At 37.6% G+C, this 15,785-nt stretch overlaps 1 protein-coding gene and 1 long non-coding RNA gene across 7 annotated transcripts in view; one reads left to right on the top strand and one right to left on the bottom strand.

The window, feature by feature from the left end:
- The window catches only part of LOC105067132 (uncharacterized), a 280,700-nt gene that overhangs the window by 21,367 nt on the left and 243,548 nt on the right, over window positions 1-15,785 (bottom strand). For 2 of the 3 annotated variants that reach the window (XR_006724082.2, XR_012499166.1), the window contains 2 exons: window positions 14,843-14,952; window positions 4,239-4,425 (listed from right to left, as the gene is read on the bottom strand). This is a non-coding gene — a long non-coding RNA (uncharacterized LOC105067132). The remainder of the gene's footprint in view (window positions 1-4,238; window positions 4,426-14,842; window positions 14,953-15,785) is intronic. The other variant, XR_012499157.1, reaches the window with a different exon arrangement.
- SYNPO2 (synaptopodin 2) overlaps window positions 5,453-15,785 on the top strand; it is a 156,533-nt gene continuing 146,200 nt past the window's right edge. For 2 of the 4 annotated variants that reach the window (XM_045514980.2, XM_045514979.2), the window contains exon 1: window positions 5,464-5,749. In XM_045514980.2, the coding sequence (XP_045370936.1) occupies window positions 5,645-5,749 (105 nt within the window). In that variant the 5' untranslated portion in view covers window positions 5,464-5,644. Of the gene's footprint in view, window positions 5,750-15,785 lie in introns of all 4 variants that reach the window. The other 2 variants (XM_074341515.1, XM_074341512.1) reach the window with 2 other exon arrangements.

Genomic DNA, 15,785 nt, shown 5'->3' with positions numbered 1-15,785 from the left:
ATATTGGTATTTGACCTCTGTTCCTCACACAGAGCTCCTGAAACCCTTGTAATTTCCTGGATGGTAGGCAAGCCTTTGTTCTAATGAGGCGACTGTGGGTGAGTTCCTGGATAGCTCCTGAATGAGGGCTAGTCACTGGAGAGACAGAACCATGATTAGAAGCTTGGAATTTTCAGCCACGCCCCTCCATTCTCTTGAGAAGGGAGAAGGGCTGAAAATGGAGTTAATGATTGATCATGTCTATGTGATGAAGCCTCCATAAAATCCCCAAAAGATAGACTTCAGAGAACGTCTGAGTTGGTGAGCGCATGGGGATGCTGCGAGAGTGGTGCCCTGGACAAGGCCACGAGAGTCCCATGCTCCGCCCCAATACCTTGTCCTACCCTTCTCTTCTACCTGAATGTTTATCTGTATTCTTTATTACATCCTTTAATAAACTGGTAAATGTAAACAAGTGTTTCCCTGAGTTCTGCAAGCTGCTATAGCAAATTAATCAACCCCAAGGAGTGGAGTCTTTGGAACCTCTGATCTATAGTTAGTTTGTCAGAAGCAAAGATGATAACCTGGGGCTGCAACTGATGTCTGCAGTGTGTGTGAATGGGGGTGGGGGGCGGTCATGTGGGCCTGAGCCCTTATCTCCTGGTAGATAGTGTCAGAATTTAGTTGAACTGCTGCTGGTGTCCTGAGAATTGTTTGTTGGTGGTATGGGGAACCCCCCCTCCACAGGTACACATTGGAATTGTGATCAGAAACCAAAAGAAATGTTTATTCCTTTTGCTGTGATGCTTTATTTTTCTCCAAAATAGTATTTTACTATGTTATTCATAATGAAGAATAACTTCTAGGTTTTTGAATAATTAGAAAGCGATCACAGACATTAGCTCAAAATGGAAAGTAATGATATTTTTGAGTGAAAAATTAGAAAAATAAAAAAGAAGCAGGAGGTAGGCATGGATAGCTAATGTGAAATTATTGCAGAATAAGTTATTCCTAATGGAATATTTTTGCTTCATAATATGCCTTCCCAGTTCACGTTAGGCTCAGAAATCTTACCTTGCTGTCAAAATTGAGAAAGATAGTGTAAATATTATCTGCCGAATGAAAAATCAAATGAATGAATGAATGAATGGTAGTATAAAACAACATCTGATAGTGTTAAATGATTTAAATAGCATAGAGTTAGAGTTAGTCTAAAAAGATCATTTTTAAAACCATTTAAGTCACTTTTTTTCTCTTAATAATTTTTTTTCTCTTGACTTGATTCTTAAATCTCAAATAAAATAAAAAACAGGCTTGTGTGTTGTTTCACCAGGGCTCTGATTCTATTTCTCTACTAGTGTCTTAGGTTCACCCCATTGGATCTGGGATTTGATTTCACCCTCCTTGCAAGCTACTAAGTTACGCTGTTACTGTTTCATGGATGCTGAAAGCAGATGTGAGACTATCTTGAGTAGAGACAAAGAGCTTTATTACTCAGGGCAAAACAAGCATTGCGACCACTAGTATGTTTACAACAGTTCATCTTGCCTCAAACTCCACAGGGTTGACATGATATGACCCAGGTGGATGTTACACACACAGTTTTGGTTTGCATCTAACAGCTAAGGATCACTAGAGTTAGTCAATCCATTGCTTTTATTTTGTTTTTGTCTAACAATCAGCTAGCAAACTTGCTCTTTCTCCCGGATTGAGAAATTTACCACATTTCTCAAGGTTACTTTCTGCAAACAAAACCCTGAGAAATAGCTTAGGAAAAGAAGGATTAAGACCTTGAATTCTGACACACCTAGAAAGTTATACAGAGTGCTAGAGGCCCATGGAAGACTCTCTGCCACCACAACCTTGTGATGGTTTCATCCTCACACTGGCTTCCTCTATTGGTTGCTGTCAATGTCCACGAGGGGTGGGGTGGAGAGGATGTTGCCCTGACAGCTACCTGGAAAAGTCTTGAGCTTCCCTGTGGTTAGACCATCTATGAATTAATTACTGGGGCTAAGGAAATGTCCTTGATTCAGGCTTAGGCTTGTACCCATTCCTGAACTAATCTCTGTGTGTTAAGGATGAATGGTTACCCTGATTGCTTTAGCTCATCCATGCTGCTGGGGTGGTAGGATCAATTGTCCCCACCCAGTAGCTACTAAGGGGGAAGAGGCAAAATGTTAGGGAGGCAGTCACACCTACTTCACATGGTCTCTAAGTGGTGTAATTAAGAGTTTTGCTCTGTTTCAGGTTTTTCCAAGTCAAATGAAATGGAGAGAAAGAAAAGAAATGAGAATTTTTTGCCTTTCTTTTCTCTGCTTTATTCTGGGAAATCTTACCTATTTTTTCTGTTCTACTCATATTAATTGAACACCAATTAGGTGTCAGGAACTATATTAGACTTGGGGATACAACTCTGAAAAAATCAGAAATGACCCCTAATCTCACAGAGTGAAGGATTCATTTTAAGGGACAATTGGGATGAGAGGGAAAAATACAGGACACAGAAGGAGCACCTAATCTGAACACTGAGGAAGAGAGTTAGACAAAGCTTCCTGGAAAACATGCTATCCAGTCTGAGGCCAAAAATTGAGTAGCAATTATCAGGTGATCTATGTGTGGGTGAGAACTAGACAGCTTGGAAGAATGCCTTAGCAGATGGGAAAACAAAGCAAGTTAGAGAAACTAAAAGTAGTTCTGTGTGTCTGAATCATAAAATTCAAGGTGAGAGATGAGGTGGGAGAAGTGAGGAGTGGGAGGCAGAAAGTGTTATATATATAAAGAAACTTTGACTTTTCTGAGAAAACTTAGACTTTAAATGGAGGGAAAATAGGGTAGATATTGCATTTCAGAAATTTCACCCTGGCTATAGAGCGAAAAATGAATTGAGGGTGGAAATAAGGCTGGGACAGAGAAGCTAGTTAAGAGGTTGTTGAAGTCTAGCCCAGACACAGAAGTAATCATACCAGTGAAAATGGGATGAAGGGGCAAATTTGCAATCTATTTAGAAGTTGGAGCATAGGTCTAAATAAGTAATTGGATGCATAAGATAAGTATAAGAAAATACATAAGGCCTGGAGATAGGATAGCAATGATTAGAAGAGATATTTTGAATTCAGGTAGGCAAAGGTTCAAATCCTGACTCTACCACCTAGGACCTAAGACTGAATTAATTACCAGAAAAGAGAGACACTAATAACTACCTATCATAGCTTCTTTGAGGATAAATGTATAAATAAATAAAATATTATATGTCAAGTTCCTGACACCAAATAAATCTTCATTAAATTATAGCAATATGTTAGTTCCTGGTTCTCTGTCTTGGGGAACTGGATGAAGGAGCCATTCATTGAGTATAGCAGTTAGAAATGTGCTGGCTTCCATCATAAGCTGTACCCATAGCAGTTTAAACAAAATGGGTTATTTTTCTTGCACAGTAAGAAGATTGGAGGTGGGCAGCTATTGGCAGTAATTCAGTCAGGATGGAGTCTTTGTTGTTATCCTTGCCTTTACCTCATGGTCACAGTATGGCTGCTCCAGTTCCAGCCTCTAGTATCACCTTTACATCTGAGTCAGGGTTGAAGAGGATCAAGCATAAGAAAAAGGTAATGGGTTAGTCAATTACCCTGAGATGGAGAACGTAGGAGGAGGAGAGAGAATCCCCAAATAATAATAATAAACTTGATTTTGAATATATTGACTTGTAGAATTCTGTGATATATTCACATAAAATGAGGTTTAATAGGCAGTTGGATATATTGGCCTGTAGTTAAGGAAAGGGATTTGGGATTGAGGGGGAAGGTTAAATTCTGTGGGGTGAATGAGAGAACCCACAGAAAGGGTGTGAAGTAAGAAAAGAAGAGGACCAGGACATAGCCCTGGCACAGAACACCAATGCTTAATGGATGAGTAGAGGCCAAGGACTGCCAAAGGCAAGAAAGGAGTGGTTAGAGAGGCAAGAGGACGGCCAAGTGCATGTTGTGTCCTGGAAGCCTAAGGGAAAACATAATATAAGCAGGACATGGTCCATGAGACAAGTGCCACACAAAAGCAAGGATGTGATAAGTGACCTTGCTGAGAACTTTTCCTGTTTTAGGGACAGAAGCTAGACAGGAGTGGGTGAGGAGCAGAGACAGGAGAAAGCACAAAGAACGAATGTAAAAAGTCTTCTTTTTCTTTTGCTCTCAGAGTTCATATTTTAGGACGTCACTTGAAAAATTCTTTTTTTGAAAGAAAGATTTTTGGTAAAGTCAATTCACCTTTCTGAAGAGAATCAAACTTGGAATGAGAGTCTGGTTCTCATGACCTTCAGAGGGTCTCTTCCCGTGCAGCAGTCTCTGATTACATGGTCCATCCTTACTCCAGTGATGAGGCACAAATAAATGGACACTTTTGGGTTCTTGGAGCAGGGCTGTGTAAATGTTCACTGTATAACGCCTCCTAGTACTGAAACAAGCAGAGGGTTTGGAAGTCACTGGTCTGGTGCCACATGTAACATGAACTAACTTTCCCAGGCTCTTCTTTATTTAGTGTGTTTTTATGTAGATGAATGTCATGGAAAATAAAAGAATTATGGGAAAATAAAAATGTTCCATTGTACAATTTTTGGTAGGCTGTATTCAGATTTAAAACACTGAAGTATTTTGGACCACATGTAAAATCAACATTTATATTGGACCACCCAGACTCAGAACACATGATGAGAGACTATAAAAATAAGAAACATTAGTGACATCGTATGCAGTTGGCTGATTATGCAGGTTTAAAAAGTTTCCTTCTGCTAAGGAAGGAAGAAAATGAAACACTTATTTAAATTTAAAGTACTCCAAACCATGCAACAGATTTAGTTATAAAAATGCAGTTTCCAGGGGAAAAGCTGCTCTCCCTCTCTGTGTCTGTCTGTCTCTCTTCTCCTCCTTCTTCTGATTATATACACACACCAGTTCAGAAAAGTACTTTTCAGAGGACAAAGGTTTTTTTTTAAATAAATGTTTTGCTTTCTTTTATTTCCTCTTCTTATGGGATTAGTTCTGCAGGCTGCAGTCAGTGAAAGCTTGGGAAAATAGTAATTTAACCCACTTTAACTCCCTTTTGTCTGTTTTGATCATCAATGTGGTAATTCTCAAAACATTCATTTTGGAGAATCTAATCCTCTAGTAGTTGAGTTCTCAGAGCTTTTGTTTTAGGATGTCACTCGTGACCTGGAGGTTAAAACCTTCATGTGTCCTCTACTATTTATAGAATTATTAAGTGGAAGTTTTCCTATCATACTTTTTTTCCAGTGCTGGGATTTAATCAGTTTGAGCTAGAGAACTTTGGTTTTCTCCCCCGCCCCCATCTTGCCCCAAATGGGGACATTGTCCTATGTGTGAGGCTCTTTCCATTCCCTGAAGGTGGGCTGAGCAAAGGAGCGTGACGCAAGAGTGGGCTGTGTCCTCCATGCCTCTAGCGCCTCTGCCGCTTTGTGAATGATCCTATTAGCAGAGCAAATTCGCGGCGGCTGCCGGGGCGGCGGCGGCGGCGGCGGCGGCGGCTCCAGCGGAGGTTCCGCGCGCCCCAGTCCTGCCTTCTTGGCGGGAGCCTGAGGCTGAGTGCACATCCTCAGCCGCACCCAGGCTTCATCTGTCTTTTCAAGCTCTTCATGCTACCCAATTAAAAGAAGAAAATGGGCACGGGGGATTTTATCTGCATCTCCATGACCGGAGGGGCGCCCTGGGGGTTCAGACTGCAAGGTGGCAAGGAGCAGCAGCAGCCCTTACAAGTTGCTAAGGTAGGACAACCGAAGAGATGTTATCACCGATCTGGGCTGGGAAGGAAGGCATGAAAGCAACCTGTTGTTGGTTTTTTCAAGTTCTAATGCAGAAGTCCGTATATAAGTTTGATTTTGGAGCGGACATAGAATTTTTCTAGGTGTTTTTGTTCGTTTTGTTTTTTCCCCAAAGAAACTCTGGAGAGTAACATACAGCATTATGTAATTAACCAGCAATTAATAGGGGAAAAAAGAGCGCTATATTTATCAGCTGAGGAAAAGCCTAGTTAATCAGCTTCTCCGACAACCAGCAAGACACTTGGGAACGTTTCTTCTAGGCAATATTAGAATATACAGCTACGTTATTGTTTCACGTCTCTTTGCTTGGCTCTAGCAGAGAAGAAATGCTCAGTTCGGCATAACCAATTGGCTTGGCTATTTTGAGGACTCTTATGAAGGGTTGGTAATGACATTTATTATAATACAGCGTTCAGGAGAAGGCAAAATTGGGGCAGTAATTTTTAAAATGTGATGAAGATGTCATAAAATCGATTTGAAGAATATTCTTTTAAGGTTTTGGCAAATAAATGCAAAAATCCACGTACTCTGTTCCATCATGTGTATTCTTCTTGTTAAATCCTCAAAATAAAAACTCAAAGACACTGGGAATATATTGTTAAGTAACTTAGAGTTAACTTTGAAATGCATCTATTAGTGATTTAAAGTATTTTAGATGTTTTTGATTCTCTTAGATTGCTGTTTTTAGTTCAGAATGCTTACTGGTTTGCTTGAGGGGGTCTGATACGGTCTAATTGTGATTCAGTTAAAACACAATTTTAAATGCATGAAAATAAGCAGACTTTTATCTGATTTTAATACTAAATTGGAGTACTACATGAAAGAACACGTTTGATTAAATTTTTATTTTATAATTACGTTAAAAATAGTTCTAGATCTTTATGAAATATATGGACCACGGGACTTTGTAGTTATTCTTCTTTTCCTTTGGCTTTTTTATTTGTTTTTTAAAAAATGTTCACTGTGAAGAAAGGAATTTCTTTGAAATTTTCTGCTCGCAGGTTTCCATCGGAAAATTCTTTCATAATGCGATGGTGGAATCCTGCCACCTAGTGAAAATTTCAAACATCAAGGATGAAGCATAAAATGGGAGATGAAAAGCAGAAATTTTTAGAACCAGAAAGCTGCTCAGAGATCCCCAGTTCAACCTGCTAATTTTAGATGAGAAAAGAACCTAGAGAGGTTAAGTAATTTGCCTTGGGACTTCGGCTTGGAACTGGCAGAGTGATTAAAGGGTACAGAAAGGTGGTAGGTTTCACTGTGCTTCTTTAGGAGTCAATGGCAGGCAACATCAGACAAAATATTAATGCGTAATTCAGCATATGTAGATTCATGAGACTGAGTGGATTTTTGCTGGGTCTAGGAAAGCAGTTGGCTGGCTCCCATTCCTGAGATTTGGGTTCTAATTCCAGCTCTGATCTATCCTGTGGCCGGGCCTGAGAGAAATCACCCTTTCTGACTCACCTAGGCGGGTATGTGTGTGTGTAGAAGGGAAAGAGAGACAAAGATTTTGAGTAGGGTGGGAAAGGAGGAAGTGTGGAGGAAACTAGACTTTACTATTGCTGAGGTTCTGTGTTGCTTAGTTTTCTACAGCCCTACTAGTGTACAGTTTTAAACCACTTGCCTACCAGTTAAAATGTAGGGATAGAAGTGGCTAGAAGGTATGATTTCTGGTGGCTCGTTCACGGCCAGATCTTTAGAATGGGTAGTGGGTTCTCCTGAGTTCTTGACGTGCTTATTTCAAAGTGGAACCACTGTGTGGCGATTTTTTGAAGAATTGAAGCAAATTGCTAGTGAAGGGGGCTTTGGAGGCGTTTCTCTGCGGATAGCATCTCTATTACCAGGATTCAGAGAAGCTATTAGTCTGTATGAAGGTCAGAAAATTCAGTTCTGCTCTCCCCCAAATCATCTTTCCTCAAATACCTAGGAAATATATTTTTAGTTTTAAAAAGAGCATTATATTAAAGCTTCAGGATGTTTGCTTTAATTTTTTAGTTTGATATGATAGCTAAAGTTATTGATTTTAAAATATCATTATGAAAGCATCTGGATGTTTTCCTCAATTACTGTGTGTGTGTAAAAGAGAGAAAGATGATAGTATATAGTTTTTTTCTATGTGTAAAAAGTGACTAGAGAGCCTTCTAAAGAAGATGTAATTTCTAAATTATTATGGCAATGCCCACTTTTCTTGGTCTAGTTTTTCCTTAATTAAAACACTATATTTAATTTCTTATATTCACATTATTTATTCTAGAAAACCCTTGGAACAAAGTGCTTGTCACTTTCTTATGTTGTCAAGGCCGTGGCTTCACTGGGATCACTGTTTTATATTTAAAACATTAAGTCAACTCAGTTCTAGTACTGGTCTCTTACTAGGTTCAAGGTGAAGTGTATGTTGCTTGGCATGGACGTTCTCCTCTTCCAATGATTGGTGAAACTTATTAGAGCCAAGTTACCTCCAAGTAGGAGGATGTAGAGGCAAGAGACAGAAAGGCTGGGTAGGGGATAGTTGCTGGCAAACAAAATGCTCACACTTTTGAAGAGCACACAGAAGAATAATTTGGGAATTAAAGAAAATATTTTCAAACAAAACTTCAGACAGTGCTTAAAATCATTCCCCTTAAAATGGGTATGTTACAGAGCAGTTCTATAGATAACAAGTTTTGGCTTGTAAATATCTAGTGTTTAGATTTTCAATAATTCTGTATAAAAGGGAAGTTTAACAAGCTGAAGTAGCAAAAAAAAAAACTAGTCTACTATTATTAAGAATGATCAGAAATTTAATAGCTTTCTAATTCCCAGTAAATATCATTCTAGTGATATGTTTAGTCATTTTTGAAAGATGTTTAAAAGTTTTTAGTATTTGACTGGCTGGCTGAACGGTAGGAAAGCCCCAACTTTTCAAGATCATTAACAGAAATATTAATAATAAAAATTTTCATTGGCATTGAAGCTCAAGGCCATAAAATTCATTTGTTTTCAAGATACACTGAATTTTTTTAAAGGCCCAAATAATCACTAACCTAATCCTGGTTTTATGTTGTAAATACATGTGATTGGAAACAAACATTTCTAATACAGGGTCATAAGACAGCATTCTGCAAGGTATATTTCCAAGAGATCATCCATAGAAACAAATTTATCTGGACATAATTACAACATAAAACCTCACTGTGTATTTGCAGATGTTTTTATAAAAGCATGTTAGCACTTTTACTTTATAAAACTTCTTTTTTTGAAACATGTACTTAAATGGCTATTTCTCTGGACGTACTCTTGGAAAATCACTTTGGAAAATCTCCACATAAAGAAATGGGGGGAAATTTTTGTTTTGCAAACAAATCTTATGAACAATTTAGAAATAACTTGCATTTTGAAAATAATAAACAAAAAAATGTTCAGACTATTTATCCTTTACAAGTTTTAATGCTTAGAAATGTAAGCTTTCTTTAAAAATATAGACCAGTATGGTACTTATTACAGTGAATTCAGAGTTTCAAACAACTTTATTAAAACTGAAATGACAAATTATAATCCTTCACTTTATGAGGCATAGGTGGATTTAATGAGTTTCATCTATTATTGTATATCCTCTCTTTAAACGTTTGAATAAAAATGTGTTTAGGCAAAGCATATTCAAATAACATAATTCTTATCCCTTAGTGCCATCAGTGAGCTTTCTAAAATGTTTTAAATAAAATAATTCAAGAAACGTAGCTATTTCTCAAGGGAAAAATAAGAAAGATTTTGATGTGTTTGAATATGTATATTTCAGGATAAAAACTTCTTACTATACAGAAAGCTAGTAACATCTTTATTAGTAAATATGACTGATCACTTCGTTTTTTAAAATTGATTTTTAGGCACTTTCTAGAAATTCTAAAAACAGTTATGCTTATAGAAGTCCGTGCATGCTAGCTAAATCTATTAAGCACATGTTATATAAAATTTTTATTTTGGAATTGCATGTTTTAAGACAAATCACTGTTTGTTGAAAGACAAGGAGATAAAATAATGACTATGACTCTGCATGAACTTTGTCATTATCTAGACATAATCCATATGTGGCTTGCATTTATCAGGCTCTTGTCATGTGCCAGGAAATGTTCCAGGAACATCCCTGGTAGGCTGTCTTCTTTGTCAGTGCAGTTGGCCTGCCTAGTGAGCAGTGGAATGGGCGGTGGAGAAAAGCAGGTGGGGGGAATAAAACTGGAGAAAGATGCAGAGGGTGGGGAGAGAAAAAGAGACACAGACAGAGGCAGAGAGAGAGAGATGGAATAGGAACTTGCCCATTTGGTAAGGCAAGGATCCTTGCATTTCCCGTGGATGAATGACTATCACAGAAAGTCATTGGCAAGACTTGAGCCATCTTGCTTGGCCTACCCAGAAAGGCCAAGCTATTAGCCAGAGGCTGGCAGTGCAAGCTGGCTTAAAGAACTACTGGGGGCTTGGAAGGGATAGAGAAGTGTTGGACAGGAGCCCTATTTCCTGTGTTAGGGAATTATGCAGGGCAAAGCCCTCCAGGGCTCCGAGAAGAAATGACACAATTGTCCCAGCATTTGGACACCAGCTGCAGAGAGGACAGTGTGGCCACTCAACATTAATCAGAGAAGCACAACAACCAACAAAGAGAGAAATGCTACCTCATTCAGTTATGAATAAATAGATCTACCTTCCCCCTCCTTCTCCAGTCTACCTTCTTGCCTTCAAGCTGGGAGGAGCTGGAGGGAGGCAGGTAAAGAGCAAACAACACTCTCCTCTCTGTGCTGACTCCTGGAGCCACAAGCCGGCCACAGTGCTTAGGGAGAGAGCTTACAGCCAGACGTTAGATCAAAGCTGTAATCGGACTAGACTGTTTTAATAGCTGAAAGTCACCAGAAATGCATGGGATCTGACCAAAGTATTATTAAGGAGGGTATTTGGCTTTATTGTAGTTGAAAGCACTTACTGGAAGACGTAAAGCAGTTTCACATTTATAACTGAATGACTGACACTTTTCAAAAACATCAGTTCCATCACACAGGTTCATATTATCAATCACATGTACCTAATGTATGTTAGCTGGAAAACTTATCACCAACTCATATGATTTCCATCAACGATCATGTTGGAGCTATTGTTTCTAGACAGAATGAATGAAAATCTGTCTTTGGACTTAATGAAAAAATGTAAACTACTCCTTTTTCCTTTTCTTCTTTTGTGGAATGTCAATCAGTACTTTAATAACCTGGGATGTGTTTTGCTATTAAGCAGATGCATAGCCTTCGGTTAGTCTAAAGAGGTGTTTCTTGAACATTTGCCATTAGAGGCTAGAACTCTCAAGTTAGAAGTAAGTACTCTCAACTTTTTATTTGGTATTAAACTAAGGCAATTTTTTAAAAAAGAAAGTCATATTGGAAATACCAAAAGTCAGTATGTGATATCACTAGGACATACACATTATATCTAACTGGATAAGATTTGCATATTTTTCATGGTAATGGTTTTAAAAGACAGATTAGCTTCCAAAATAATTTACCGCCCTCTGTTGGTTAATGTGTTGTGAAGAATATAAGCTAATTTAAGAATATAAGCTAATTTATATATTTAGCTAAAAATACTTCATGTATGTATATCTTACAACTGTCTAAGTCTGCTAACATATGTTATGTCATTTGATACCGGTGGGGTAAGCAAAGTTTGTTACTCTTAGTTTATAGATGAAAAAATTGATCCTGAGAAAATTTATTTGCAGAAAAATTATATAAAACTGTCTAAAGTCAAATCTTAATTCCCTCCCTCTAGCAAGGGCATCATACCACTCTGCATCAGCCAGGGTAAGAGAACAGGCTATCATTTAGTAATGCTGAAAACTGCAGTGACTTTGATACAGAATTGGATCAAATCGAATGTCATCCATCTAAGGTTTGATCCTTAGAAACATTTATGATGATTTCTTCTTTCAATGGGCCTGAGGACAAAGATTACAGGAAATGCTTCTCTAGGTTTATGTGCAATGAGAGGCAAGACTGGAAAGGGACCTGGTTTACTTGTACATAAACCTGAAAAATATATGGACTCCAAAATGTTTATTGTATCTATTCTAACAGATTTGTAATGAAACCAAATGCCATGAGATTTTTGTAAAAGGAATTGGAGAATTCCTGCATCAGCTTCATTAAACGATCTGAAAGAGTAAACAACTTCATGAAGTTAGAAGCTCATCTGAGAAACAGAAATAACTTTTGCTCTTTGGGGGATATTTCATTGTTTGACCACCTCAATGAGAACATATTTGTAGTACTGAATTACCTTAGGCACTTTATTTTTCTAAATTATTTACCATTCTTTTCCTATTGTTAAAAAGCAGAGATGGCCAGAGTCTCCTCAAACTGTATCTTCAAGGTCTTTGTGTACTCCCTTGGCATGTGGCAGATCATTGGCCATATAGATGGAGTTTGGTGTTAAGATGGTCTGGATGTAGTTTTCCTTAACTAGTGTATAAATCTGGTGTGTTTCAGATAAAGTACTAAAAAATGTGGTGGATTTACTGTTTGAAACATTATAAATGAAAGATTGTGTCACTTGATTATATAACAAATACTTTTCCTATCCATTGGTCTTTGGTTTTTATAATCCTACTTACCCATGACTAGCATTTCCACTTTTATTTGGAAGCAATTTTATCAGGTACTGACCTGATAAAATAATGGATGAGTTTTCCTGAACAGAACTATGTGTTTACGTTCTATCTGATTCTGCCTAGAAAATACTCCTTCCTTTTATCAAAATTCAAGAATACCTGGCTTGAATTTCACCTTTTTAGGACCCAGATTATTTTTTTCCAGAAGAAGTCTATAATAAATGGTCAGAGTGTCATTTTCCTCCAAACATATTATTGCCTTTAACAGCACCTTCTGGAGATAATTTTATTTAAAAAAAAACTCATATTGATGTTTATAGGGTGTTGGGCACTTCTTTAATCACCTTTTAAATATAATGAGAGAACCTTGTGAGATTACCCCATTTAAGATCCCCATTACAAAGGCAAAAAGTGATTAAGTGACTTCCAGATCACATGGGTAGGTGGGGCCAGACCTGAGGTTTACCTAGTTTGGCTCCAAAGTTTGTCTTCTAAGCTCCTACACACGATACTTTTGGATCTACTGTAGTTTGAACAGCCAGTTTAAGAGGGAAAGAAGGACCTAAACAGACCCTGATGGAAAGATTTTTGCGGTCCATAAACCAAACCTACTTCTGTTCTGACATTAAATGTATTTTCACTAATTTTTAAATTAGTGTCAAATCGTTTTATTTGAAACTTTTATTTCTGGAACAAGTAATTTAGGAAATGAAATAGAAACAAGTAATTTAGGAAATGAAGTTAGGAAATAGAAACAGACTAGAAACTTTCATAATTCTGTCTTCTAAAAGATAGATTAAAATTTTTTTCTTAGATTTCCTACATCTTCTTAAAAAACAAGAGATGCTACTTTATTTTTGAAGCAATACGTTTCTAGCACTGGGACCATGTTTGAGAATTTTTAATCATCTAGTTCAAGACATATTAAAGGGGTATAAAGCCAACGCATTGAGGTGGTACTGACTTTACCTCCTCAATAGCTCTCTTTCACGTCCTGCTCAGTGTGCCTACTCCCGCTGCTTCAGCTCAGGCTCTCACTAGTTGTCTCTTAGATAACTACCTCGGCCTTTAGCTGTCTCCCTGTTTCAGGTTTCACATTCCTCAGGTTCATGCCACAGAGGGCTGCCAGAGAGATTTTTCTAAATCACCTGTTATACCACTGCTTAAAATACTTCAAAGCCTCCCCATCATAGTCATCAAAATAACCATAACATGAAAAAAAAACTTCTGTATGAATAAGTGCTTTATGAATTATTTCATTCACAATGGCCCTAACTATCCTTTTTTTTTTTTTCACAGACAAGGAAACTGAGCCTTAGAGAGGTTAGGTAAATAACTTAAGGTCATACAGCAGGTCCAGGCAGGTCCAGGGCGGAGGCCAGTTGGATGCCCAACGCACATGTTCTGAATGGCTCCCTGCACTTCCTGTATCATTGCAACATGTTTTATAGATTTCAGTATACATTTAAATATGAGTTTTTATAAAAGTAATCATATTGAAGATATCCTGCAGCACTTTTGCACTTTTACCCTCAATTTATTTTACTGTATGAACATGCCTACAAATAATGCACTGAATGAATGTTATGTGAGGCATCTTCACCACCTTACCCAAAAATCTTTTCCTTGTTAATCCCTGTTAAAGCAGCTACTTCATCAGTGTTTTTATTTGCATTTTGCCGTAAAATATTGATTTCTTTTTAAATTAAAGAATTTATTTACTTTTAGAACTTACCTCCAGTATTCTTCCTTATTGGCTTTCCAAAGGAGTAGTTCTTCATCTATTTCAGTATTGAAATAGAATCTAGAAAATACTGTAGCCTGGGTCATACTGAAAACATATGTTGTTTTATCTAACTTTACAGCAAAACTCCTCCAACATGTAGGTTGTTCTGATATTATTTCCACCAATTTCCTTGTTCTTTTTTCTTTGTATCTTCAATGATATTTACTCATTAAAAAATAGATCTAGGTTTATTGCCATATTGCATTATTTTAGCAATTTTTAAATGCATCCATGAGGAATTTTCTATACACTATCATTTGGTTTAAATTCTGTAATGTTTTGGGAGGGGGGAAGGTAGAGCACATGCTTAGCATGCATGAGGTCCTGGGTCCAATCCAGTACCCTCTCCAAAAAAAAATTAATAAACCTAATTACCCCTCCCTCAATAAATTCTGTAATGTTTTAAACTGAGGACTGCCTGACTTCAACCATTGTTGAAAAAACAAATCTTGAAGTTTTTCATGCTCTGGATGTTTGGTTATTAAATATCTTCTTAGTCCTAACTAGACATTATACTAACATTAGCTAATATCATAGAGCACAATAAGGTGAAGTTCCTCTCTAACAACAGTGGCTATAAGTCCATATTCCAAATAATGGTCTCAGTAAGTCTGAGTATTTTACTTACCTGTCACATATGACTGAACAGTAATGGTGTTTAATCTTGCTACATGGCTGATGTAGAGTTTCTGAAGGAATACAGGAGAGGGGCTCTGCCATATTCTTTCTCTCTTGTGCCTGAAATGTAAATGTTATCTTTAATCAATAGCTTCCTTTCAGGAATTTTTTAAAACTTGTGTCATTTTGTAAGGGTGAAAATTGGATAATAACATGGAAATTCATTTAATCAAGCACCGTAAAACATAATATATTGCAATATGTTGAAAGGGAATGAACATGTGATGGAAACTCTTTCCCCTCTGCCTTGCTGGGAGGTCTCCTGTTTGGTGGGGTCACCTCAAGCACTATATGAAATTCATAACTCTCTGGACCAGACTAGACCAGGGTACTGGTGTCAATCCATAAATTAAAAGCAGATTAAACATTAGTTATTGCTTATTTCCATCTCGTTTTTTGGTTGAGAATAAACGTCCATGGGAGTTCCAGCTGGCTTGTCAGATATGTTGGGGAGGCCTTCCAGGCACAGAGCACTACAAGGACAAGAGCCCTAGGACAGAAGTGTGCTTGGCACATTCAAGGAACCATAAAGACGCCAGTGTAGCTGGCATATATATACATGAAAAATTGCTGTAAGAAGTCCAGTCTTTCACAGTGATAAAAATGAAAAACTCTCCTGGGAACCCTGACCATGTGGTTATTTTCCCACTGTTAAATGATTAACACTCTGGTCCTAGAGAACAACTTTGAGCTGTCATCTTCGTATTTCCTCTTCATCCATTTCAGCTTTTTGTGATGTAGCAGCCTGCTGACCAGTCTTTAGAACATTTTATTTAAATGACTAATTACCACCGCCTCCTGTGTAGAAGTTTGGCTAAAAATTATATTCATCTTTCCTCTTCCTCTGAAATTGATTCTCCCAGTGAGAGAAGAAGAATTTAAGGAGTGTCAAA

Source organism: Camelus bactrianus, chromosome 2 (assembly GCF_048773025.1).
Source record: "Camelus bactrianus isolate YW-2024 breed Bactrian camel chromosome 2, ASM4877302v1, whole genome shotgun sequence".
Lineage (NCBI taxonomy): Eukaryota > Metazoa > Chordata > Mammalia > Artiodactyla > Camelidae > Camelus > Camelus bactrianus.
The sequence above is the reverse complement of the archived record's forward strand: the minus strand, read 5'-3'. Positions and strand labels throughout refer to the sequence as shown.